Below are 22,494 nucleotides of genomic sequence, written 5' to 3' on the forward strand. Positions count from 1 at the left end.
ACCTCTCAGTCACCGTTGACCTCTGTCTGTCTGCGTCGACACCTGTCTGTCTGTCTGGGTGTGGGCAACGACATCTCTGTGTCTACAACTCTTTACTACTCTTTGCCCATGAGGCCTTCTCTTTGAAAACATATTTGAACTTCTTCATCTTTATTCATTCTCCCGTCTTCGCATGATTTCGGACAACGTTATCCAACTTGAGTGCCCCTGGTCGTTACATTGTGGATTGCAACACAAATACCTGTTTGCTCTGACACAAGGATCGTCCTAGAGGGTCTGTAGTACCTTTGAGGTAAGTCTGCCGTTCCACCTTCAAAACGTTATACGAAATTGACATCTTCAGCGTGACTAGCCAATACACTTGAACCTCTTCGACCGAAACAAATACCACTGGGTACTTAAAGTACATGCCATTTGGTGTCCACTACCAACAAGTATAGCAACCAAAGACACCCGGAGTCATACCTGCCCCAAGACCACCTGCCAGACTCATACCATGTACCCCAGGATCATGCCCGAACGATCTCGAGCAGAAACCCGTCGAGAGCTGCTTGCAGGAGATGGCGACCGGAGCAGTATCAAAGGTAACAACTTCGCCGGCGGTGACGACTCCAATGGCGAGTAACGCGTTGGGGGCGGCGCAGGTGTTAGTAGGTGCAGAACTCGGCGACCTGGACGCAGCTGTTGGCGGCACCGTCGTAGCAACTAGCGGCGCTGGCGAGGGCGGCCAAGGTCGAGGGTGGAAATGTCTTGTTCTCGGCCAGATTTTTACATGCCCGCACTGCCGCTCGATATATTGAGGATCTCATGATGTGATACTCTCCCCTCGCCTGCCAGTGGTTGCTGTATTTCCTTTCCGCCAGAACCTGTTCTGCAACTTCCTCGAAGGCGTTTGCCGTCATATTGAGGACATTTATCAGAGACTTCGGGGCGATCGGCTTCATAACAAGGCTGAATATCAACTTGTCAATTTCACTGTGGTTTGTTTGTCTGCGCTCCTCCACCATGACATTTGATTGGCCCCGGTGATTTTCAGATACACGGCAGGCGGCAAAACGGCACAGTTGACGAATGCCAGAAGAAACGTAATCGACATCAGCACCATATTCAAATCTCCGGAGCTCGTCATCCACTCGATGCATTACCCCATCTACTGTTTTGAGGCTTGTGGGATCTTGCGGCATTAGTTGTGCATCTGTCACGGCTCCAATGTCGGCTTTAACGGGACCAGGGCAAACGTCTTCGTAGCTTGGTGGCGGCGTATCAATGATATCGGACTCTGTGCCTTCGGCCATGGTAGGTGGCTTGGTGGGAACAGCTTCCACAAGAGGGTCTGAAGCAGAAGAATCGCTCCGTCCCTGCTTGTTGACTGTGGTGTTTTGGGAAAGCTTCGAGAGCCACCGTAAAAGATATTGTAAGATATTGTGATTATTTCACAGTTTGTGATGACTTGTCCAGGGAAGATGAAGCACAAGGACGGTTAAATTTCGGTAGTAAAAGGGAAAGAGGATACATGGATTCATGGCAAAAAGGAGCCCAAGACCTGTGATGTACTATTCTAAATGGGTGCACAGTCCGGTGAGTCTGCGTCTCCCATGTCAATCAGGCACTGGGGCGGGGAAAGTTTGGCTTTATGAATTTGAGATGTACCTGCCCATGCTAGGAGCTTTCATCAATTGACGAGTTCCGTTACTATCTATGCGAAAACATTGGGCATTTTGGCAAGTGAAGACTGAACGGACTCTAGGCTCAGGTGGGAGCGGAAGCATTCTCTCAAGCAGGCCATTCCATGAGAGATCAGAAAACACTGCACGTCCTTTCAGCTGTACTATGGCTTTAAATAGTGTAGCATAAGTCCTAGACGTCCACGCCAGGATTGGCTTTAATGAAAGCGGTATGGGCTGCAATTCTCGCCGCGAGAACGGAATAGTGTTAGTATTATGACATCACCGTGAATATTTCTTTTTGGAATTACTGAGAGAATAGAAGTCCGAACTCATAATGGTATATGAGACCTGTCATCGATCTTTCAGATGGTTTCTACCATCCTATTACAGGGCCCTAACTGTCCTGGTCGGTGCAGATACGAATCGAATTTCGCTGCATTCGCAAAGTTCTCACCTCCACCGGCCAGCAAAGGCGTTATATCGGACCTAGCGACAACTGCAATGCGCCATGTCGGACTCTCGTGGAATTTTGATCGGCCGCCCTGACGTGAAGATTGCCGAGGTTGAGCGTGATCGTTCACGAGATCAGGATCACAGACGTGTCGGATTGTCCCGCCAAGCCTTTTGCCGCTTGTGCCCGATCAAAGGGGGTGCAGTACCGCCGTCAGCATGATGAGAGAAGGAATGGAAGCCGTCCAAGCTTACCTCACTACCCCTCTTGGTCTCGTCAACGTGTACGACCATGATGTCTGGTGTTTACACTATGCCAATGTATGAAGCCGAACATGAACATTGACAGCCCAGGAGAGAGATATCGAAATGCTTCCTACAATATTCCTAAGAATCAGCTGATACAACGGGCAGATAGGGGGTAGCAGGAAAGTGGCCGCACTCGCCAAATTTGCCCTTTCGCGAGCCGCTAGACAGGAGCATGATGGATGTACAGCACTGCATGTATTTTCCAACCTATCCATATGGAATCCCGCCCCATGACCCCGATTTCCCGAGCCCGATAACGAGCTCGAGTGTCGAACCTATTGCTGAACATCATCGTCGTTGTCGTCCGGCGTCTTGGAACAGGATTCGATTAGAAACCCGCAACTGACTGGGACAGCACCCCATCTCATCTCGGCAGCGCAGGTCAAGCACATGCAAGACTACATGTCCGACCAAATCAGTGCCGACGAGTGCGCTGCCCGCCTGACTCAACCTTCGCAGGGACTTGGCGCCGAGGGCATGAGCGATGCAGTCTTCGCTATCCATACTTTCATCAACCACTCAGCCGTATCTAATTTGCCTTACCAGACCCAGATGCTATGACCTGTTCGCGCCATGCAAAATCTGTCCGCCCTTGAGGTGTCTGAGCCCAAGGAGGACGAGGATGGGGGCCATATATCGCTAGGCGACGAGAGGAAGAAGTTCTGGGCCGATATGCCGGGACTGGGAGATGCGTGGGATGACAATCTAATAGGTATGGCATTTTCCATATCCTCATTGTCCCACCAGCTCGCAAACAGTACTAACTTTCTGCTCTCTCTCATAGCATACCAAGCCACTTTCTACGATTCAAAAAAATGGAAGCTGCCGCGACGTGGGCGAATGCTCAAGCCTAGTCTGCTCGATTGGTTTCTATACATGATGTCCGCATCGCAGGCGACTTTATTACTCACCTCGCCATCATATGCCGTAGTCCACGTGCTGGAGCGTGATGCCCACCCGTTGGCCGCCCTCGAGCTGCGTGCCGCCGTCTCGTCTTTCAGGGTCGGGGTCACCGAGCTATTGCGTCTACGTCGCGCGGAGTGCCGGCCAGAGCCTAGTTGTGCGTTGGGAGAAGGCTTTGACGACGTGCAGGGGCTCAAGGGTCGTGGAGGGAAGTTCTTATGGACTGGGGCTGGGGGCTACTCGCTCGAGCGCTGGGCGTTCTGGAAGGAACGGTGGCAGGAGCTCGATGAGAGACGTGAAAGGGACGAAGACAGAATAGCAGTGCTTGAGGCGATTAGTAACGCCGAGAAAACCCGGTTGTGGAGTGCAGTTGGTTATTGGTCCCAGTGGTTCGGTAAACAAACAATATCTGATGTTTATTAATCTTTAGGAATAGGAACGGCAATAACAAAATTATATTTGAAATCTAATCCCTGTCCGTCCGCTGACGTGATCGACTGTCCGTAAGCTCGCCTTCCGCCCTCCCCTTCAAACTAGCTTCGTGTCCTGGCCGTGTGCTGGTGTGCGCGAGAGGCTTGGGGTGAGGGGGAAAGAAGGTTTTGCGGTAAGGGGAAGGGTTCGCGGCGAGGGAGGAGGGTGCACGGCAAGGGGGAGAAGGTGCGCGGCGAGGGGGTAGGGAATGTACGCATTCGATGAATATACGCCCCCGTTAGGTGTCTTCTTTTAACACCGCTACGCTGTTAAAAGCGATTGGGGCCACTTGCGGCGGAGTGTTGCTATTATCAATGCATACGGAATAATACCCCATCTTCCGCCAAGATACTTGTAGACGGGGAAGCACCAACGAAATGACTGCATGATATGTAATCCACAAGCCAAGATACCAAGAGTACACACTCTATTAACGATATGCGGTACTAAGGAACATCCAACATACTGCAGACATATGTATAAATACATGAAATCGCAGCACACTCCTGTCCGTTTGCCCTTCTCCGTCTTCCTCACAGAAAAGGATTTCATCAACACTCTTTCATTCTCTCACTCTTCGTCACTTTTCGCCACTCGTCAGCTTACTCTGGTTCTCCTATCTGTATTAAACTCCATTGGGAAACGGGTGGCTGTCACACACAACGACAAGTGTGGGATGTAAGGGGCGGGGCTTTTATCGATATTGAAAGGGAAGGGGGGGAGGGCTACGTACCATGATCTTGTCACACATGATAACCGAGGACCTTGGAGAGTCTAGTATTTAGTGCCTCCAGGGTTGTTAGATACTAATATCCACACACATAATTACATACACGATGGTAAATAAGAATGGGGGAGGTCGAGGAAACAGGGTCTTCGTTAGTTTACTTTGCTATTTGAACTATTGAAGAACCATGATGCTCTCTGGTATTCGAAAAGGGGGCATTATCCGACTCCTTCGAAACTAGCAAGAACGGTGTCTCGATCGATTATGTCACTAGAATAACCAGTGTCATTAGATCCCCTGGAAATAAAAACGTTTCAGGAAGCTAGCTACGTCAGTTAATACCTCATGATCGGACTTCATCTCCCTGCCGAGTTCTTTGCATGTAAGCATCCCACCCGGTATCCCTGTAAGCGATAGCCGCCGCGACCGGATCGGCGGCCGCATAGATGCCGCGTCCGGCGATAACGAAGTCGGCGCCGTGCCCGATGGCCGACTGGGGCGTCTGGTACTGCTGACCGAGCGCGTCGCCCTGCGCGGACATGTTGATGCCGGTACTGAACACCACAAAGTCTCCTCGCGCTCCTCCAGTGGCGGGAGGCGTCGTGAGAGCGCGCGTCGCGACGAAACCAATCACCGAGTTCGGATAGGCCCGCGCCAGCTCGACGCACTGCTCGGTGTAGGGCCCACCGCCCGGCTGCCCTTGGTGGTCATCTCGGCCAGCAGCAGGAAGGCCCGCTGCCCCTTGTAGGGGAAGCTGTCGGCGGCGATGGTCTGGTCCAACGCCTCGACGATACCATCGCCGCTCAGGATACTGAGGTTGACAAGTCAGCCCATTCGGAGATGCGCAAGGCGCCACCATGGTACTGCTTCTGCACCGTGGTCCCGATGTCCACGAGCTTTCGATCCTCGAAGATGAGGAAGTTGTGCTTCTTGGCCCGCTGCTTGAGGCCGGTGACGGTCTTGTCGGAGAAGTCGGCTACCAGGTCAATGTGCGTTTTGAAAACGGCGATGTATGGACCGAGTTCTATCCATACGTTAGCTGGGAGGCTTACGTGAAATGGTTAAACCTAACTATCCGCGCAGGCTAGTAGGGCTTTGATATCAGTGAAGTCTGCAGAGATAACAAGATTCGACTTCTTCGACTCGGCAATCTGAAAGAGGCGCCTGGCCACGGGATGGGGGTGGTGGAGAGCTCTCTCCTGGTAAGACCGTTGAGAGTGTGGCGTGGTAGACATCTTGCCTTTGAAGTTTTGCATTACTGTGTTGTACATACCAATCGGTGCAGTCCTGTGCCGCAGCTTTAGAAGTTGGCTTTTTTGGACGAAAACTCGTTGGGGTACTCTTTTTGTTACCGCCAGAGAGGCTTATCGGCTGACACGTTTTGCGGAGGTTTTGCGTAACCTTACACAGCTGATAAACGTGGCCTGGTCTGTGGATTCTCTAATTACTGCCCTGCGACCTTGAGTTAAAGTTGGAATTGTATAAGCATGGTTTGCTCCGTGGGCCATCAGAACTATCATTCTCCAGATCATGATGATACTTTTTGACATCCTTGGGATATGCGACACCATTAAGACCTCACCCTCGCGACTGTCAGGACATTATGTCCACTCAACAATGGCCACTGGGTATCTTAAATGCCCTCCTAGGAACGGGGTTCAAACTGCAGCTGTTTGGGACTTCACACATTTGGGTGTATAATGTATATCATGGATAGGCAAAGGGTGAGAGATTCTGGCTGACCTCACGTAATATATGCAGGCCGGTGAGTCACCAGGAGAGAGAGGATTTTCGCATGACATTGAGTAGACAACTGGCTATAAAATCTGTCAGTCTTCCAGCTCCTATATGTATTCCGCCAAATTGTATTATTTAAAAGTCCTGAACTATAATATTTCGAACCATGGAAGCATCTGCTCGATCTTGTGCCTCGGGTCACCTACTTCGTACACTTCACTTCTACAGTGAACCTGAGGGAGATGAGCGCCCTGAGTACATCGCCGAGACCGCCGAGACCACCGAGACCCCAGGAAAACGAAATTATGAACACAACCCGGTGAAAACGCTGGTCAAGGGTTGTCGGCGACTCGAGAGCGAGTTCTCTCTGGACGTCAACTCCTTCGCAGTTGAGCCTGACTCCTATCACGATGGGCCGAATGACGGTATAGACTTTGACCAGAACCCGGACATAGAGGCGAAGTATCTCCCATTTGTAGAGGATCTCATCATGCGACACGTGCAGGGTGCGGAAAAGGTTGTGATATTCGATTACACCGTCCGTCGCGCTCGCGCTACGAAGCTGCCATCGAACCATGTCAAGAAGGTCCATATTGACCAGTCGCCAAAAGGGGCAATGGGACGTGCACAGAGGCACCTGGAGAAGGAAGACTGGGATATGATATCGAGTGGGCAGAAGCGATTCCGCATTATCAACGTCTAGAAGCCTTTGGTGTTGGTTCGTGGTCACCCGCTCGCGTTTGCGGACTCTCGTTCCCTGTCTGAGGACGACTTGGTCCCGGTTCGACAGATCTATCCTGACTATATCGGGGAGACTTTAGCTGTCAGATGCAGGGGAGACCAATACTTCTGGTACTGGAGTGGAATGAGCCCCAAGGATGTTTTGCTATTTCAGTGTTTCGACAGTCACAAGAAGGTTGGTGCGAAAGGTCTACGCTATTCGCAATGCGCTCATGGGTCATTTGACTTGGATGAAGATGGAACAGAAACATTCACTAGACTTGGCATAGAAGTAAGGTGTCTAGTGGTGTGTGATTTGTAAGTCGGTACACTCTAAATTCATTGTAAACAGCTTCTTTGCTTTCAACACTGCATAACTATGCATCTGTTACCTATGTTAAACGAGTGATGATTTTTATTAGTATTATGCTTGAGTAATTCTTGAAGACCTCCCTTCCTGTCCCCAGACGCACACATCTTCTAATACGTTGCTTTTGAATATCAAGGACGCTGTTCCTGTGCAGGGTTGATATCAGAACTCCATAGGCACCACCTATGGCATCCACACAGCGCAATCGAAGCGCTCCGGATCTATCAAACTTCCGTAGACCTTGCCGTCGTTCTTCTTGCCTTGAAATCGGAGCAGGATAAGTTAGCTACAAAGTCTTATGCATCTCAGAAGATGCACCGCTGTTTTTACTTACAACACGTCTTCCACAAGTTCTGATAGCATTCATCGTTACAGTCTTGATCAGGACACGCATCAGCGGCGCTGTCCCGCATGCATTGGTTCGAGCGGTCTTGGGCAGCCGGGCTTGGCGATCCGCACATCCACCGGCGTTCGTTGTGGGTGGCGGGCACGGCCGATACCTGTAAGCAGGCAAGAGCCGAAGCGAGGAGGAAGGCAGCGGAGACCATCGTGACGGAACTAGGTTCTGGTATAGCTAAGCGTGGCGAGGAAATGGATAGAGATCTCAAGGGAGAGTAATAAGAAAGCGATATGTTTTTTACTTGGGGAAACGTGGCAGGTATGGTGCTGAGATGCGACGTATATCTATAAGACCTCGCCGTCATTATTCTTACTAAACTAGTCGAGGCAGTGCCCCTATTGGTGCCCCCCTTCGCGGTGACCGTGGCATATTCCTGGGATGTTCAGGAGAGCACCATCGATTTGACCACTCATACCGAGGCACCTCCTGTTGCACGAGCCAGGCGGTGCTCCGGATGCGAGTGGCCACTCCACCTTTTCCCACCATAACGGAGGCGATCATTCAGGGGGGTAATTTTATCGACTTGTGATCCGCTAAATCCGTACGTCGATGTCTTCTAGAATTTGTTGGGTAAGAAACAATAAAGAGATGACAAAGCGGTGTATGTGTGCCGTCTCTCCCGCCAGGGCATCAGAACCTGGTTGCATTGATGGCAAAAGGGAGCCGGAGACTATCTATCACTTTTCGCACCAGAGTTGCATCATCAAAGTGTAATACAGGACGCGGCCATCCACGATATCGTCAGTACGGGACAATCTGAGCTCGACATTTCTGTAAAAGACAACCGCAGTGCGAATTCGCAATATCAAAGGCCAGGCCTTCCCGCCTAAAGTCTCTGGCGGTACTCTTGCTCTCGGTCTTGCATCGTGAGCCCATGCCACCGCTCGTTGTCACCATTGCCTGATCTATCTGGCGATCTGAACTGCTCAATAACGAAACTGGCCGCCAGTGTACCTTTCATCATGGCGTTCACGATATCGCCCCGACTGGCGACCAGGCTGGCCGTGAAGCCCCTCAAGAATGCATTACCTGCACCAGTTGCATCCACCACGCGAAGACTGTCCGCGTGAACAGGGGGGAACCATCGAGCACGGAAGTTTCGTGCCACAACCAAGCTACCGTGTTCGCCACAACGAGCGACGATACATCCGGTGCCCTCCTTGTCAGTGCCCGAGTTAAGAAAATGCATAGCACAGCCCAAGACCCCCTTCTGGCTGAACTTAGCGCCAGCTGCGGTGATACTCTCTAGGCTCATGAGCTCGAGTTGATTGTTGGGCGGGAAGACGTTGACCTGCTTGCAGGCTTGCAGGTGGACATGAGGTTCTCGGCCTTGCAGGCGAATGGTGCTGGCTCTCAAACGATTTTGGGGCAACCAGTGATGCCCCTCTGTGTTCGAGTGTCCTGCAGAGCCGACAATGCGGCAGCCAGCTTCTCGGGAATTGCCAGGTAGTGGAGTGCGACTGAACGAAGAAGTAACGGACCGTGTGCAGCAAGGTCCTGGGGAGTCGGGAAAAGGGGAGGTTGTGGTAATCGAATCTAAGCGACTTTCGGGTTTGATTCCTTCTTGTTCCAGCGTTTATTCCTTCTTCTAGTGTTTATTCCTCGTTATCCCAGTGTCTCAGGAGGGATGGACTCACCGTTCATTCGAGGTATTGCCTTTATTCCCTCTTGAGACATATCGTTTATTCCCAAAAGAGTGATACTAACGCCGAGAGTTGGTAGGTGTGATCATAGTGGCTTCTTAACGGGATTCTAAGAGACAGTATGTCCTCGACAGATCCTTAAACTGGTAGAATATGTTTTGGGAAATACACGTTGTGGGCGGAGTATCTTGTGTATGGCAACAATTGAGTTATCTTGATACTAGCTACACTTGATATACACCATTGCTTCGTGCCAACGTGTTGGATATACCTACTTCATTATATCCATCAACTGATAAGGGGGTATCAACCAGTCGAAAGACCACACAATCCCGATTGCCCGCCGTTATATTCTACCACCAGAGAACATCTGGAATTGTATGTACACCGAATGTACCCTCTGCTGCGGTCATAGCTAGGAATTACATCCCTGTTCTACACCTGGCCTTGTTTTGGTTGTGGTGGTCACGCAAAGTTTGTGACATCACTGAGGGCGGAAGTGGGCTAGAACTGTAGCCCCTATCTTGGCCAGTGAAGGCATTCCTCTTGATGTGGCTTAAGAAGTGGCTGGTGCAGTTGCGCCACAAGATTTGTCGGACCAAGTCAAGTTCAGACTCGGAAATAGCGCTCTCGCAGCGAGAATACAATCAATATTTTGGTATACATATTATTAGCTAAACTATACAGAGTAGATACGTGGAATAGTAACCTTCATGTTATTCGAAAGATCCGATGTTGGTTGCGAAAGAGCAACGTTGTCTGCTACGGTAGCAAGCAGTGGTTGGCTTGTGATTCGAGGCGGTATGGCACGGGGAACAGGACAGGGACAGCGAATTGATCGTACCATCCATCTGCCACAGCACTCTCCATCACCCCAAAGGACGAGGTGCTGGCAACAATGTATTGCATTGTAATACCATCACATTGGGCCAGTTTCTCACCTCTTTCCAGCCGACTTCGATGCCAATCACGACGGCAATACTGGTACAGAAGTGTCCTTTTAAGTACTGTCCAAAAGTTCCGAGTCCGCCCTGAAGCTGTTGGCACTTAAATTAATTTGGGAACGGCCTAGCCCCGGCCAACCCCGGATCAGTCCGTCCGTCTAATAATAGCGGGGTCGCGTTGGTGCAGTTGCAATTGGAGCGCGTCGACCATCCGGCGCACCTAAGAAGGCTGATCGCTCAGGGTCGGCTGCTTCCTGCACTCAGCGTCGTCGACCAAAGACCGCAGCGACAGACACGCCACGCAGGTTTCGAACATACCTCAAAACGTTACGCTTATACCACGAGAACTTACGCGCTTGCCTGCACGCGAACCCAGCGTCCGATACCCGTCATCTTCTTTCTTGACTTCGACCCCAGTACAGATTGACCGTCGCGAAACCAACGTCGGCTCGGTCGGACAAAGCATTGGTGGAATTGTCTTCGAATACCAGCCCACCACTCCACACTGGAAACCAGCAATGGAAGTTATGTGATATACCTGAGCTCGACTGCATTTTTCGCTTGACGACAACGCGGGTCGGGGGATCCTACGGCGTCTCGAGGGAGGAGTGATTGGGACAGCAGGGACACAACAGATCCGCTTGAATGGTATACGACTTTGTCGGTGAACAAGACCACGTCACTATTCCAACCTCGGCACCATGCCAACAGTCCAAGTCTCTCCCGACGCGTCTGAGTTGCTACAGGATGTAGCCAACAGACTTGCCAAATCCAGGAAGGTCGTCGTCATTACCGGCGCTGGCATTAGCACCAATTCGGGCATTCCTGTAAGATGGGCACCCAACTACTTGAGGAGCAGAGGAGCAATGTACTAATATGACCTCAGGACTTCCGCTCCGAGCATGGTCTCTACTCTCTGATCCAAGCCCAGTTCGACAAGGCCAACACGTCTACTTCCGAAAGAGACAACAACTCTACCGACAGCGAAGACACAGAACGGCCGACAAAACGAAGGAAACTTTCGATATCAGGAGACGCAAATGACTATGGGCACATGACCAGCGCCAAGAAGGGCCACAGCACGAATCCAATCCAAACGCTCCTTGATGGCCAGGGGCCTGGCCAGCAAAGGGAGGCGACGGTCGCGTCTTGTGGCACCGCGACGGAAACACGAGACCGTGCTACGCATTCGGCTACATCGAATAATCCAACTTCGCACAGATCGACACGATCCCGGTCTTCTCTATTACGGCGTCCCTCATTGCCAAGGCACTCCACGACTTCTTCAACTCAGTCTGGCGCGGAAGATTCTACTTTTTCCCAGCCTGAAACATCTGCAGCCTCTTCTCAGACTGACGAGATCGTTGCCTGCTCTGAGTCGAGCAGAAACTGAGGCACCCCATGTTTCCTCTACACCCAAGCGGCCGCTCCAGGATGGGCCCTTGAGCTCCTCGCCGCTTTCTTCTCCTCCCGCCGTCTTTTCCGACCCTTACGGATCCACCGAATCTCCAGATAGCAGCTCACCAAGCGACTCAGAAAGCTGCGACGAGTCTGATTCTGAGGGTACGCAGTCCTCCGCGGGTTTGTTTGCTTCACAGGCCTCGACATCCAAGTTGCGCAACCTGAAGGGCCGAGATTTATTCGACTCCAACATCTGGTCCGATCCAGTAAAAACCTCTGTCTTCTACAGGTTTGCCACCACCCTAAGACAGAAGGTTAAGGATGTGCAACCCACGAGCACACACCACTTTATTGCCCAGTTACGAGACAATGGGAAACTTGCTAGATTGTACACACAAAATATTGACGAGATCGAGAAGAAGATAGGGCTATCAACAGATTTACGGAGCGGCGCGGGCAATAGGAGGAGGAAGCCGGTGAAGCAGGCGACCGCAAACGAACAAGACAAAGAAAATACAGACTCTCCGGATCAGCCCAACGGCGAGGATGACCCCGGCGGAAAGGATGCAAGCCAGTCCTCTCAACGGCCGGACGATGATGACCAGGCCAAATCCAGGTCGAGTGTAGGCCCCGCCAAGGGCGTCGAATGTGTTTTCCTCCACGGATCACTCCACGCACTGCGATGCTTCGTGTGCGGTCGTCTCTGCGACTGGGACGAAGATGGTCGCGAAACGCGCACCATGATGGGGGAGCAGCCAGAATGTCCACACTGCGCCGGTGCAACAGCGGCGCGTCAAGAGCGAGGCAAGCGAGCATTAGGTGTGGGTAAGCTGAGGCCAGATATTGTCCTTTACGGGGAAGAGCACCCAAGCTCTGACCTGATCTCGCCGATCGTTCAACATGATCTCTCGGCCGGACCGGACCTCCTGCTCGTTCTTGGCACAAGTCTCCGCGTACATGGGCTCAAGGTAATGGTGAAGGAGTTTGCCAAATCGGTGCATACCAAGGGGGGCAAGGTTGTTTTCATCAACTTCACCAAGCCATCAGAAAGCACTTGGGGCGATGTGATCGACTATTGGATCGAGTGGGACTGCGATGCGTGGGTGGAAGATCTGCGACTACGTAAACCCACTCTCTGGATGTCGCCCGAAGAGACGTTGGAGTACGAGAAACAGAAACGCGAAGATCTTGCAGCCGAAAAGGAGAGAAAGAAAGAGAGTCTGGCTGCTGAGAAAGCCGCGGAAAAGGAGAAAAAGCGAGAAAGCTTGGCCGCGGAGAAACACAAGAAACGGGAATCCTTGGCAGCAGAGAAGGAAAAGAAACGCGAGTCTCTGGCTGTGGAGAAGGTGAAGAAACGCGAAGCACGCGCAGCTGATAGGGAAAAGAGGCGCGAATCGACTGAGCACCGGAGGCGCGAGCTCGAGGAAAGACGCGAGAACACTGCGAAGAGGCGGCGCGAGACCATCCAGATCACAAACCATTTGGATGACAACGCTGAATCACGCCAGCACGGATTTGAGCCCAAGAACCCTCAGTACGGGAGAAATGACTACGGATGCGGTGCTTACACTATGCACGTCATTGCCGAGGCACTCCAGAATATACGTGGCGAACGCTACAACTTCTTTGGCTACACACCCCCTGCTAAGCCACAAACTTCTTCCCCTGGCCGTGTGGTTCAACCCAAACCCAAGAGGCCGAGAAAGTCTGCCCCAGCGGCCTTCTTTGCAGCACCCGGTGAAGTGTTGGATCACGACGACACCCCGCGCGCGAAGCCCTCCAAGAGATCGCATCTGGAAAAACGGCTACACGAAACGCCCCAACTTACGCGTTGGAGTCCGAGTCCGGCGCCACCACAATCGTATCCAAACGCGAGCAAGGCACAGTATCGCAAGGCAGCTTTGGAACTTCGGAACTCAGCCACTCCTCCTCCGCAGAGGATGTCGGAGCTCTATACCGCATATGGGTCCATCAGGGACATCCAGAAGCAGTGGATCAGCAAGCTTCCGCCAGGTCCCCGCGACGAAGAAGTCTCCATGGTCACCGACGGACCCCTACCTGTACTGCCAAGCCCGGTCAAGCTGGAGGAATTGCCTGGAGACGCGCCCGCAACCATCGGCGCAGCGGTTAAGACCAATCCACGCGTTCGCAAGCCCAAGTTAATCGACGGCGAGCCGGTGAATATACGGGGACCGACACGTACTCGGACACGAGCGGCCGCCCAAGTGCCAGTAATGCCTGTTGAACAAGAGGAGGATGTAATATTACCGAAGTTGCCACCAATGCTCAACTTGAACAGCGACTCAGGCCCACGCCTCGAGATAATGGAGCCCGTGCCAGACGTGTCGCCTCTGAAGACACTTTCGCCCAACCAACGATATTTCGGTCTCGGTCACTGGCACCATCCACTCCGGGTCAGTAATCCACTCGCGCATTGGCAGACATCGTCTCGTGCCTCGTCTGAGCGAGATCTACTACCAAGTCCGTCAGATCAGCTTCGGGAGGAGACCGAAGCCGCTGAAGTCGCGGCTACGTCGGCGGAGAACTTCACGGGATATGTGACGCCATTCTCCGATCTTTCGGAAGCTTAATTCGATGGTGGTCGGTGCAGCATTGGTGTGCATGACATGACATCTTACAGCATTGAGTTGGAATGCATGATGAGATAGTCCAAGAGACTAGGCTGGACGAAGAGGTGGGAGCGGTGATCTGATTGCGCAGCATCTATATATTACAACTTCGATACCCTTTGCATGAAAAATACTTGCGAGCAGGGCGGATACAGGCGTTTTAGGTGGGAATTGCTAGCCGACTGTCATAATGGCAAGCTGCTACCTCATTGGCGTGGTCAATTGGCGTTTGGAGCGGCATTTAATGGATATTCAATCATCACATCTCAAACTTTGACTTAGCGTAGGAATGCATGATCTTGGAAAGAATGATGTTCTAACCTGTAGCTAATCCGGCTCCTGGTTGAAGCAGAAGGTGCTGTTTTCTTCGAGCGCCTAGCCTAAGCCTCCTAGTTCTTCATTCCTGTCCGCCAGCTAGCTCTTCTTCACCAGCTTCCGATAAGCCCAGCGCGACACCCGGACGCCCGGCTCGTCGAACAGCCGGGTGCCCAGCTCGGCCGCGTACAGGAAGACGGGCAGGCTCAGCGCGACACAGACGAGGAACTCGGGCTCGAGGCCGTACCAGTAGGGCTGCAGCACATCGACGGCGCTCGGGGTGGGGTGGCGCGGGAACGGCCACCAGCGCGGGTCGTCGCGCCAGCGGTTCATGAGGTGCCCGAACTGGGCGGCCTCGGCGTCGGAGAGGGGGCCCCTCTTCACGCCCGTCAGGTAGAAGAGGCGCTCGGATACGAGGCCGATGAGGGGGCCGTGGATGAGGTAGAGGGCGAAGGAGTGGTGGCCGAGGTCTGGTGGGGGGCAGGGAAAGGTCAGTCAGTGTGAGGATTATTCATCAAAGTCAGAGATTCCCATGGACTTACACTGAGAAAAGCGCGTCTCGAATAACGATCTCGCCCAGTTGAGTTCTTTGACCGACACGAAAAGCAGCCAGGCCGCCCAGAACAGCCAGAACCACCGTTGCACGCTCTCGGGCTCGTCGGAGGCCGTGTAGGGCGCTGGGATGAGGCGGCCGAGGGTCTTCCACCCTCGGCACTTGCCCAGCAGCTCCTCGGTTTTGAGTACGTCGGACGATGGCTCGCTGCCGAGGTACAGGCCCGCGGCGAGCATGACGTGCAGAAGAACTGATCTCATGCGGGGCCTGCGTCGGAGGAAGTCGAGTAGACCGTCCCAAGGGAGGCGGGGGTGAGGATTCTGGTTATAGACGAGTTTCCCATCTGCGGCCGCATTGGAGGCGGCAGCGGCGGCAAGAACGTCAATTTCCGCCGTCAGCATGCCCGCGAAGAAGGCCGCGTACCAAGCCCCCGCGGCGCCCACGGCGAGGTAGATGGTCATGGCCGCAGTGGCTACCACGCGCCGCCACGTCAACACGCCAGAGCCGCCTGACGAAGACGAGGAGACAGATGGGGGGGATCCCCACAGGAACAGCCACACGAGGACCGAGCAGGACCCGCGCAGCTCGACGGGGATGGTCCACGTGTGGATGTTGTAGTAGGTGTAGAGCACGCGATTCCGGAAGAAAAAGCCGAACTTGAGCAGGTCCCGCGCCCAGCTCCAGAGCTCGGCGCCCAGGCTGGCTTGCCGCTCCGGCCATGGCGTCGCGATGTCGAGCACGTGCCACGACGTGGCGAAGAAGAGGGTGCTTAGGGCGACGGGCAGGAGGAGGCGGAGGGGGCGCCGGAACATGGCGGAGTGGAGGGCGTCGACGAAGGGCTGTTGTGGCTGTCTCTGGTGCGGTGGTAATGGTAATGGCAGTGGCGGTGGCAGCTGAGAAAGCAGAGTGATGGGCCGCTTGGTCAGGACGTACCCGGAGATGACGAAGAAGATCATGACGGCGAAGTGGCCGCCGGACCAGAAGAGGCGCAGCCCGGGCACCGCGGCGGGCGTCGCGTTGCGCAGCGACGGGTGGCCCGAGTCCGGCGACGGCGCGATCAGGGCCCCGTAGCACAGCTCGATGCGCGGGTGCGTGTAGACGCTCATGTGGGCCAGGCAGACGCTGAAGGCGGCCCAGCCGCGGAGGCCGTCGAGCCAGGCGGTGCTGGCGCGGTCGCCGCGGGAAGAGGAGCCGCCGTGTTGTCGCCGGCGCGACGGCTGCAGGATCTCGGGTTTGACGAAATCTAGGGCCAGGCAGAGGAGGCGCCATGGTGAGGTTTGGGATATGGCGCGTCGGGCTCGCGCGATGGTGGCGTAGATGTTGTCGTTTGCATCGCTGTCTTCTGCGATGGTGCGAGGGCCCGGGTAGCCGAGACCTGCATGCTCGTGGGGCTCGTCGCGGGGGCTCATTCTGCACTTGTCGTTATCACTCATCGAGCAATACTCTTAGGTTCTGGTCCAGCCTATCAATTCTGCTCTTCTGGTCAGATTCGAACAAGGCGACCTCAGTAGGATGCTTCGTAATCAGCAGAAGGCACCTGATCACTGTGCTAGACCTGCCCATGTTCCCGCTTTGGGCTCGGACGATCGATCGCCAGTGCGCTCTCAAGAATAAGATGTGTCCATGACGGTTCCTATTAGATATACTCAATAACACTGGGTTTCTACGGGTGTTTCATTGCTGAAAGACTCGATTGATCATCCGTGTGCTTGGTGAAGACATCAGATGGTACGTACCGCTGCGTCTGCCCCTCCCGCCCCTTTTACGAACATGCACCAAACGTGTGCCGTGACTCCCGCGCTTGATACTGGCGTCCGGTGGGATATCTCATTGGTAACATATTAGTTTATCTACTTTTACATATATACAAAACTTATATTCAACATATTGTCTTAGCACCACCTTCTCCCAAGCACTGAAGGTGCAGTTGTTCTCTACTCTTCTACCTGCCACCACCAATTATCTTACATTTCCATGTCAGAGTCGTCGCCATTCTCTGACTCTCGGTAAGTCTCGTCTGGGAGCTGAAGAGCGGTCATAAGATGCTGGAACGCCGGCGTGGGATTCTGCGTTACATACGCCAAGTCGCTGGTCGTCATGTTACGGTCTGCATAGGGGTATGGGAAAGGTGTCTGCATCATCGTCGCGGCGTTGGTCGACCCGAATGGATTTCCAGCCGTCGGGAACGGCATACCTCCGAATGACGAGGCCGGCGGCGCCATCACATTGGCCTGACTGGCGAAGCTGCCTTGAAACTTGGCCGGTGTGTTCGCCAGCGTGCTCTGCAGGTTACCGTATTTGGTGAAAGCATTCGCCGAAGTAGCCATCTTTGGCCCTGACGTACGCCGTGGTAGCGCGGGGACCTGGTACCCGGACTGCCCGAAAGCTAGGCCGCTGTTACCTTGTTTCTTCGTGCTGACCCCGCCTGTAGCCCCTGTGTTCGACATGCCTACAGTAGCCCCGAAGCGACGGGTCGGATCATCCACCGCGCTCTTCATACTGGGGTTCTTGTAGGCGAATATGTTGCCGGACTGATTCGAACTGATGGACTCCAGAGGTTTGCCCAATGAATCTCCGCCAAAATTTTGTAGTCGCTTCTGGAGTGCGAGGACCTTTTGACGCGCCGTCGGCATTCCTTGACTAAAGTCTTCGGGCAACATCGATTTGGGCATCATGACCTTCCCCACAAAGGACTCGATTTTCTTGTAGAACTCATCCACAGCCTCACGGATCCGGTAGTCCAAGCCGGTATACTCCTTCATGGCTAGCTTGCGCACCCTGGCCGCACGCTTTTCGTAGAGGGCTGACGGTACCGTATTCATAGCCTCACGCAGCTTCTTGGATTCGTCGTCGTCGATCTGCCACTCGCCGAGGACCAAGTTGCTCAGATGCTCGAGCCGCTGCGAGTCCTGGTCCAGCCACGCGCACCAGGTGCTGATGCGGTCCGTCTCGCTGGCCAATATCGCACACATCTGTAGATCGTCTAGCTTGCTCTGGTGCTCATCGATCTTCTCTTTGTAGTTGATCATCCGGTTAAGCAGCGCGATCAGCGGGTCCGCGTCGGCCTCCGGGCGGTAGATGAACTTGCGCTGGCCCTTGCGCACCGTGAAGAACTCGTACACCATCCGCTCCATGACGCGCAGCTCGTCCTGCGCTACCCGATGCATTGACTCGATCTCGGTGAAGTAGGGACCGCCGTCCTTGGTGAGATCAATGAACTGGTTCTGCATCAACTGAACCCATTGTTGACGGTTGGGATGAGGAGATAACTTGCCAGCAAGACACTCATGGTAGAGCTCGTCGGTCGGGCTGCTGACGACCAGCCACTTCCTCTTCACGTCGTCGGCGATCCCATCCAGTCGTCCGGTCAGCTCCGCCCAGATCGCGTCCGGGTACTGCCAGGTGCGCATGTCGATCAGCCAGCGGTTGCGGAGGCTGTGGAAGCCGCGGACCTCCCAGACTATCTGGTTGAGGTACTCGGCCATGAGGGGATGGCCGTAGCGGCGGAGCGAGCGGATGACGACGCGGAAGAAGCGCCAGTTGTCGGACCCGAAGATGTCCTGCATGGCCTTCTCGGGGTACCAGGCCGGCAGCATGAGGCAGAGGTTCTGGCGGTCAGGCGGCAGGCGCTTGAAGGCCTCGAAGCCGTGGCGGGGCCACTCGACCTGCCAGAAGGCGTCGGTGAAGAACTTGGCGTAGTAGTCGATGGGCACGGGCCGGTAGTAGTCCTCGACCGGGTAGTGGCCGCGCAGCACGTCGTTGCTGCTGACGTAGTTGGCCGCGTGGTGCCGCTCCGCCATGATGGCGAGCGGCATCGTCGTGATGTGCTTGGACAGGCGGTTCTGCATGCTGCCCCCCGTCAGCGCCACCGCGCTGTCGCCCCAGAACTCCTTCTCGAAGGCCCAGCCCAGCTCGCAGCGCAGGTCGTCCCGCCACCACGGCTCGCCGCGCCCGCAGTCCACGTCCGTCGCCGTGTTCCACCAGTCGTGCAGCACGTTGCTGATTTGCCAGTCCTGCTTCGGGTCGTAGAGCGTGTGCTCCCGCATACACATGAGATCTACGGCGTAACATGTCGCGTGCTGCGTATTGTTAGATTCGCTTGGAATCAATTGAAATGGAGCGATGGCGTGAAGTTGAAAAAAGAAAAGGAATATACGAAATGGAAAAACCAAGCAAGGGAGGGCTTAGGATGCTGCAGATTAGGTACAGCACTTACCATGATTTCATGAAGCAGAGTTGTCGCGACTATATAGCTGGCGCACAGCTTCTCGCTGCTACTGTACATGGGGACAAGCAAGGCCCAAACCAGCTCGGCCGAGATGTTGACCCGGATCTTGGAGTCCGGGCCTGCCATGAGCAGGCTGGTGCGGCCGTAGACGAACCCGGCGGGCTTGCCCTCCTCGTCGATGAAGCCCGGGCCGATGCCGAGCTCGAGCCGCTCCAGCAGCAGCCGGTCGACGTGGTAGGTGTAGTCGAACCCGGCCGCGGCCAGGTCGTCGAGCTCCTGCCAGCACGCGTCCCGGTCCGCGGCGTAGCCCGTGTCGCCCGGCTGCTTGATCTCATCCAGCCGGATCATCTTCTGCAGGAAGGGAGTCGCCTGCGTGGCCGGGTCCCGCGGGTCCAGCCGCGGGTCCACCTTGCGCCGCGTCCGCAGGTCCCTGATGCTGCGCCAGAACATCGGGTTCGTGTACAGCACGCGCGTCACGAGCTGCAGCGCGGGCTGGAGGGCGGCCCAGAGCGTGGGGTTCCGGTGCTAAGCACGGCACAGCAAGATGCTGTCAGTTTCCATCGGCTCCCAGAAAGTGAGGAAATACAACAGGGGGGGGGGGGGCCAACGGCAACTTACCACGTCGTACTCGTCTCGCTTGCCCCAGAAGTCGTAGGCAAGACGGGGGTACTCAACCATTGCTCCTTTATATAAAGTGTCTTCCCACTTCGCCTTGCTTATGAGCCTAATTCGATATGCATCAGTACATGTAGTAAACCGAGAAGAGAGGTACCCCTAAACCTGGATGCTGATCATGGCCTGCTTACGGATGAAGCTCTATTTCTGATAGGTTGTACTTTTCGTTGTCAGACATGGTGAAAACGTTATTCCGGTACATCTCGTCCGAGGTCATGTCGTAGAAGAGGATGCGCTGGTAGTCCTCGTCCTCGAGCACGTCGTCGATCAGGCCGCTATAAAGCTCGCGCACGGCCTGGGGCAGCGTCTGGACGTAGCGCTCGAACGGCAAGCCCGCCTTCACGGCGCCCGTGCGGATCTCCTCCTGGCTCGGGATGCTCGCGTACGCCCGGTAGGCGTCCATGATCTCGGGCGCGATCCCCTGGCCCCGGTACGCCGTCTTGCCCTGCGCGATGAGCGTCTGCGTCTGCTCGTGGCAGCGCGCGCGCGTCGCGTCGTCCATGATCTTGGTCACGATGGCGTCGTCGATGCCCGGCCCGTAGTCCCGCGTCCGCGAGAACGTCGGGCTCGTCCGGCTGCGCCCGTCCGTCCGGTCCGCGGCGATCCCCCACCGCCGCGCGTACGGCGTCGGGTTGCGCACCGCGTCCTCGGCGCGCAGCGCGGGCCGCAGCGTCTGCAGCGCGTCCCGCTGGAACCGCGGCTTCTTCTGGTCCGTCCCGTAGATGCGCTCCCACGCCGGGTCCCACGCCGGGTCCGTCCACTCCGGGATGTACACCACGAAGTCCCACGAGCCGTCGCCCGGCTGCTTGGGCGGCGGCTTCTGGTTCAGGGTCGGCGGCCGGTGCGCGGCGCCGCCGTTGGCGGGCCGCTGGCCCGGCTCCAGCGTGCTCGGGATCTGCGTCGGCTGGTTGTTCAGGGGGCCCGCCGAGACGCCCAGGCCGTCCGTGTCGTCGGTGTCGAACCCGTCGGCGGCGTCGAGGTCGTCCTCCTCCTCGACGAAGTTGATGGCGTCGTCGTCCTCGTCGAGCGGCACCTTCTGGTCGCGCTCGAAGATGGCCGTCAGGAACGGCTCCCAGTCCCAGCCGGCGACCCGGGGCACTTGGCTCTTCTCGAGGAAGCGCCGCGCCCGGTACGCGGCGCGGTCCGTCAGGGTCGGATCTGCTGGGGGCGGCGGCTCGGCCAAGGTCGGCAGCGGGTGGCGGGCGAGGCCGGCCCCTTCGTCGGGGTTCAGTCCCATCGCCTCGTAGTTTGGGTCCGGGGGCGACGACCCCTCAGACGGCGGCGACGGGTACGGGTAGGGGAATGAAGCTATCTTCCTCTCAGGGCCGTTTGATGTGAGGGGAGCCTTGTTTAACGGCGGGATGACGTTCTGAGCTTTCACCTGATCCTGACCTAAAAATGGGTTGCTGCTGGGTTGCTGAGCATTTCTCGTCTGCGACTTTGGGTTTTGGGGACCACTGGGATTCATGGTAGAGATCAAAGGGCGAGGCGTTGCCTCCAGTACCCAGGGGGAGGAAGTAATGCGCCTATCTGTATGTGTATATTTCCTTATAGAGTCCAAAAAATTCTTCGTGTAAATATCTAAGTAGAGATATCCCGCCATTAAGGGGTGAAAGCTACAAGAACGAGAGTACTCGGTAAACACCAGATGCGTTTTCGACGTCGCGACGAAGTAATCGCTTCTGGCATCTCTCAATTACTTTGTCCTCAAGGTCTACTATTCATTGCTGCTTCCGGGGTCGAAGCCTCGATAGTCCTTTGTCTGTCTGGTTTGGTGTAGTCATGCCAAAGGCTTGTCCGCATGCGACGAACAGCCCCGTCGATGGAATCAATTCATTGTTTAACCGTGATTTACAACGGATATGATAATGGTCCTCTTATTTCACAACTCGTGTTGTTTCGTTATATGGATTAGAACACCAATGTCCGCCTTGAAGCAAGATGTTGAATTAATTGCATGTAATGAGCAATGGACCTTGGGCGTAACTGCGAATATGATTTTGCGAGCAAATCTGAGCGCATCCGAGGAAGGAATTGATTGATTATCCAAGCAGACTCGAAACAGCATCGTTTATTCCTCGCGAAAGAATTGAGCCTACCCATTGTGAGTCTTGAAGCATCGTCAGCAAGACCAAAAGGCGGTGATGGTTTTGGACAAGCGCTCCCTAAACACCCTGATGCTTATGGTCATTGGATCCGGGGGGCGCTGCGGGTGCGATCCGTCCGCCGCAATGCAAAGAAGATAATAAGAAATCCGGGGGTGGGTCTATCATTTATCAGAATATCAAGCAAGCTTGCCGACACGATTGGCATTAAAAGATGTGAATTTATTCTGACTGCAAACAAGTACC

At 54.8% G+C, this 22,494-nt stretch overlaps 11 protein-coding genes across 11 annotated transcripts; 4 read left to right on the forward strand and 7 right to left on the reverse strand.

Moving 5' to 3' along the window:
• Positions 1 to 647: 647 nt before the first annotated feature.
• PG994_013328 (uncharacterized protein) lies at positions 648 to 1,295 on the reverse strand (the record flags this gene model as incomplete). Its single annotated transcript, XM_066864737.1, has 1 exon — positions 648 to 1,295. One exon carries the CDS (start codon positions 1,293 to 1,295, stop codon positions 648 to 650), a length of 648 nt encoding a protein of 215 aa, XP_066709698.1.
• An 880-nt stretch (positions 1,296 to 2,175) lies between these two features.
• On the forward strand, positions 2,176 to 2,987 carry PG994_013329 (uncharacterized protein; the record flags this gene model as incomplete). The annotated part of the gene is made up of 2 exons (XM_066864738.1): positions 2,176 to 2,266; positions 2,782 to 2,987. 2 exons carry the CDS (start codon positions 2,176 to 2,178, stop codon positions 2,985 to 2,987), a joined length of 297 nt encoding a protein of 98 aa, XP_066709699.1.
• A 12-nt stretch (positions 2,988 to 2,999) lies between these two features.
• PG994_013330 (uncharacterized protein) lies at positions 3,000 to 3,752 on the forward strand (the record flags this gene model as incomplete). Its single annotated transcript, XM_066864739.1, has 2 exons — positions 3,000 to 3,138; positions 3,211 to 3,752. The coding sequence occupies 2 exons, from the start codon at positions 3,000 to 3,002 to the stop codon at positions 3,750 to 3,752; spliced, it is 681 nt and encodes a 226-aa protein (XP_066709700.1).
• A 1,118-nt stretch (positions 3,753 to 4,870) lies between these two features.
• PG994_013331 (orotidine 5'-phosphate decarboxylase) lies at positions 4,871 to 5,762 on the reverse strand (the record flags this gene model as incomplete). Its single annotated transcript, XM_066864740.1, is given in 4 exon segments — positions 4,871 to 5,194; positions 5,215 to 5,338; positions 5,350 to 5,551; positions 5,600 to 5,762. 4 exon segments carry the CDS (start codon positions 5,760 to 5,762, stop codon positions 4,871 to 4,873), a joined length of 813 nt encoding a protein of 270 aa, XP_066709701.1.
• A 668-nt stretch (positions 5,763 to 6,430) lies between these two features.
• Positions 6,431 to 6,967, forward strand: PG994_013332 (uncharacterized protein; the record flags this gene model as incomplete). The annotated part of the gene is made up of 1 exon (XM_066864741.1): positions 6,431 to 6,967. The coding sequence occupies one exon, from the start codon at positions 6,431 to 6,433 to the stop codon at positions 6,965 to 6,967; it is 537 nt and encodes a 178-aa protein (XP_066709702.1).
• A 570-nt stretch (positions 6,968 to 7,537) lies between these two features.
• Positions 7,538 to 7,902, reverse strand: PG994_013333 (uncharacterized protein; the record flags this gene model as incomplete). Its single annotated transcript, XM_066864742.1, has 2 exons — positions 7,538 to 7,614; positions 7,689 to 7,902. The coding sequence occupies 2 exons, from the start codon at positions 7,900 to 7,902 to the stop codon at positions 7,538 to 7,540; spliced, it is 291 nt and encodes a 96-aa protein (XP_066709703.1).
• A 678-nt stretch (positions 7,903 to 8,580) lies between these two features.
• PG994_013334 (Ribokinase-like protein) lies at positions 8,581 to 9,677 on the reverse strand (the record flags this gene model as incomplete). Its single annotated transcript, XM_066864743.1, has 2 exons — positions 8,581 to 9,214; positions 9,673 to 9,677. The coding sequence occupies 2 exons, from the start codon at positions 9,675 to 9,677 to the stop codon at positions 8,581 to 8,583; spliced, it is 639 nt and encodes a 212-aa protein (XP_066709704.1).
• Positions 9,678 to 11,042: 1,365 nt separating this feature from the next.
• On the forward strand, positions 11,043 to 14,333 carry PG994_013335 (Hercynylcysteine S-oxide lyase; the record flags this gene model as incomplete). Its single annotated transcript, XM_066864744.1, has 3 exons — positions 11,043 to 11,168; positions 11,228 to 11,704; positions 11,775 to 14,333. The coding sequence occupies 3 exons, from the start codon at positions 11,043 to 11,045 to the stop codon at positions 14,331 to 14,333; spliced, it is 3,162 nt and encodes a 1,053-aa protein (XP_066709705.1).
• Positions 14,334 to 14,786: 453 nt separating this feature from the next.
• Positions 14,787 to 16,649, reverse strand: PG994_013336 (uncharacterized protein; the record flags this gene model as incomplete). The annotated part of the gene is made up of 2 exons (XM_066864745.1): positions 14,787 to 15,157; positions 15,230 to 16,649. 2 exons carry the CDS (start codon positions 16,647 to 16,649, stop codon positions 14,787 to 14,789), a joined length of 1,791 nt encoding a protein of 596 aa, XP_066709706.1.
• Positions 16,650 to 17,204: 555 nt separating this feature from the next.
• On the reverse strand, positions 17,205 to 20,146 carry PG994_013337 (uncharacterized protein; the record flags this gene model as incomplete). The annotated part of the gene is made up of 3 exons (XM_066864746.1): positions 17,205 to 19,319; positions 19,457 to 19,993; positions 20,087 to 20,146. 3 exons carry the CDS (start codon positions 20,144 to 20,146, stop codon positions 17,205 to 17,207), a joined length of 2,712 nt encoding a protein of 903 aa, XP_066709707.1.
• Positions 20,147 to 20,270: 124 nt separating this feature from the next.
• Positions 20,271 to 21,611, reverse strand: PG994_013338 (uncharacterized protein; the record flags this gene model as incomplete). Its single annotated transcript, XM_066864747.1, has 1 exon — positions 20,271 to 21,611. One exon carries the CDS (start codon positions 21,609 to 21,611, stop codon positions 20,271 to 20,273), a length of 1,341 nt encoding a protein of 446 aa, XP_066709708.1.
• Positions 21,612 to 22,494: the final 883 nt, after the last annotated feature.

This window comes from Apiospora phragmitis, assembly GCF_038363925.1.
Source record: "Apiospora phragmitis strain CBS 135458 chromosome Unknown utg000011l:1.0-3236445.0:1.0-3240683.0, whole genome shotgun sequence".
NCBI lineage: Eukaryota > Fungi > Ascomycota > Sordariomycetes > Amphisphaeriales > Apiosporaceae > Apiospora > Apiospora phragmitis.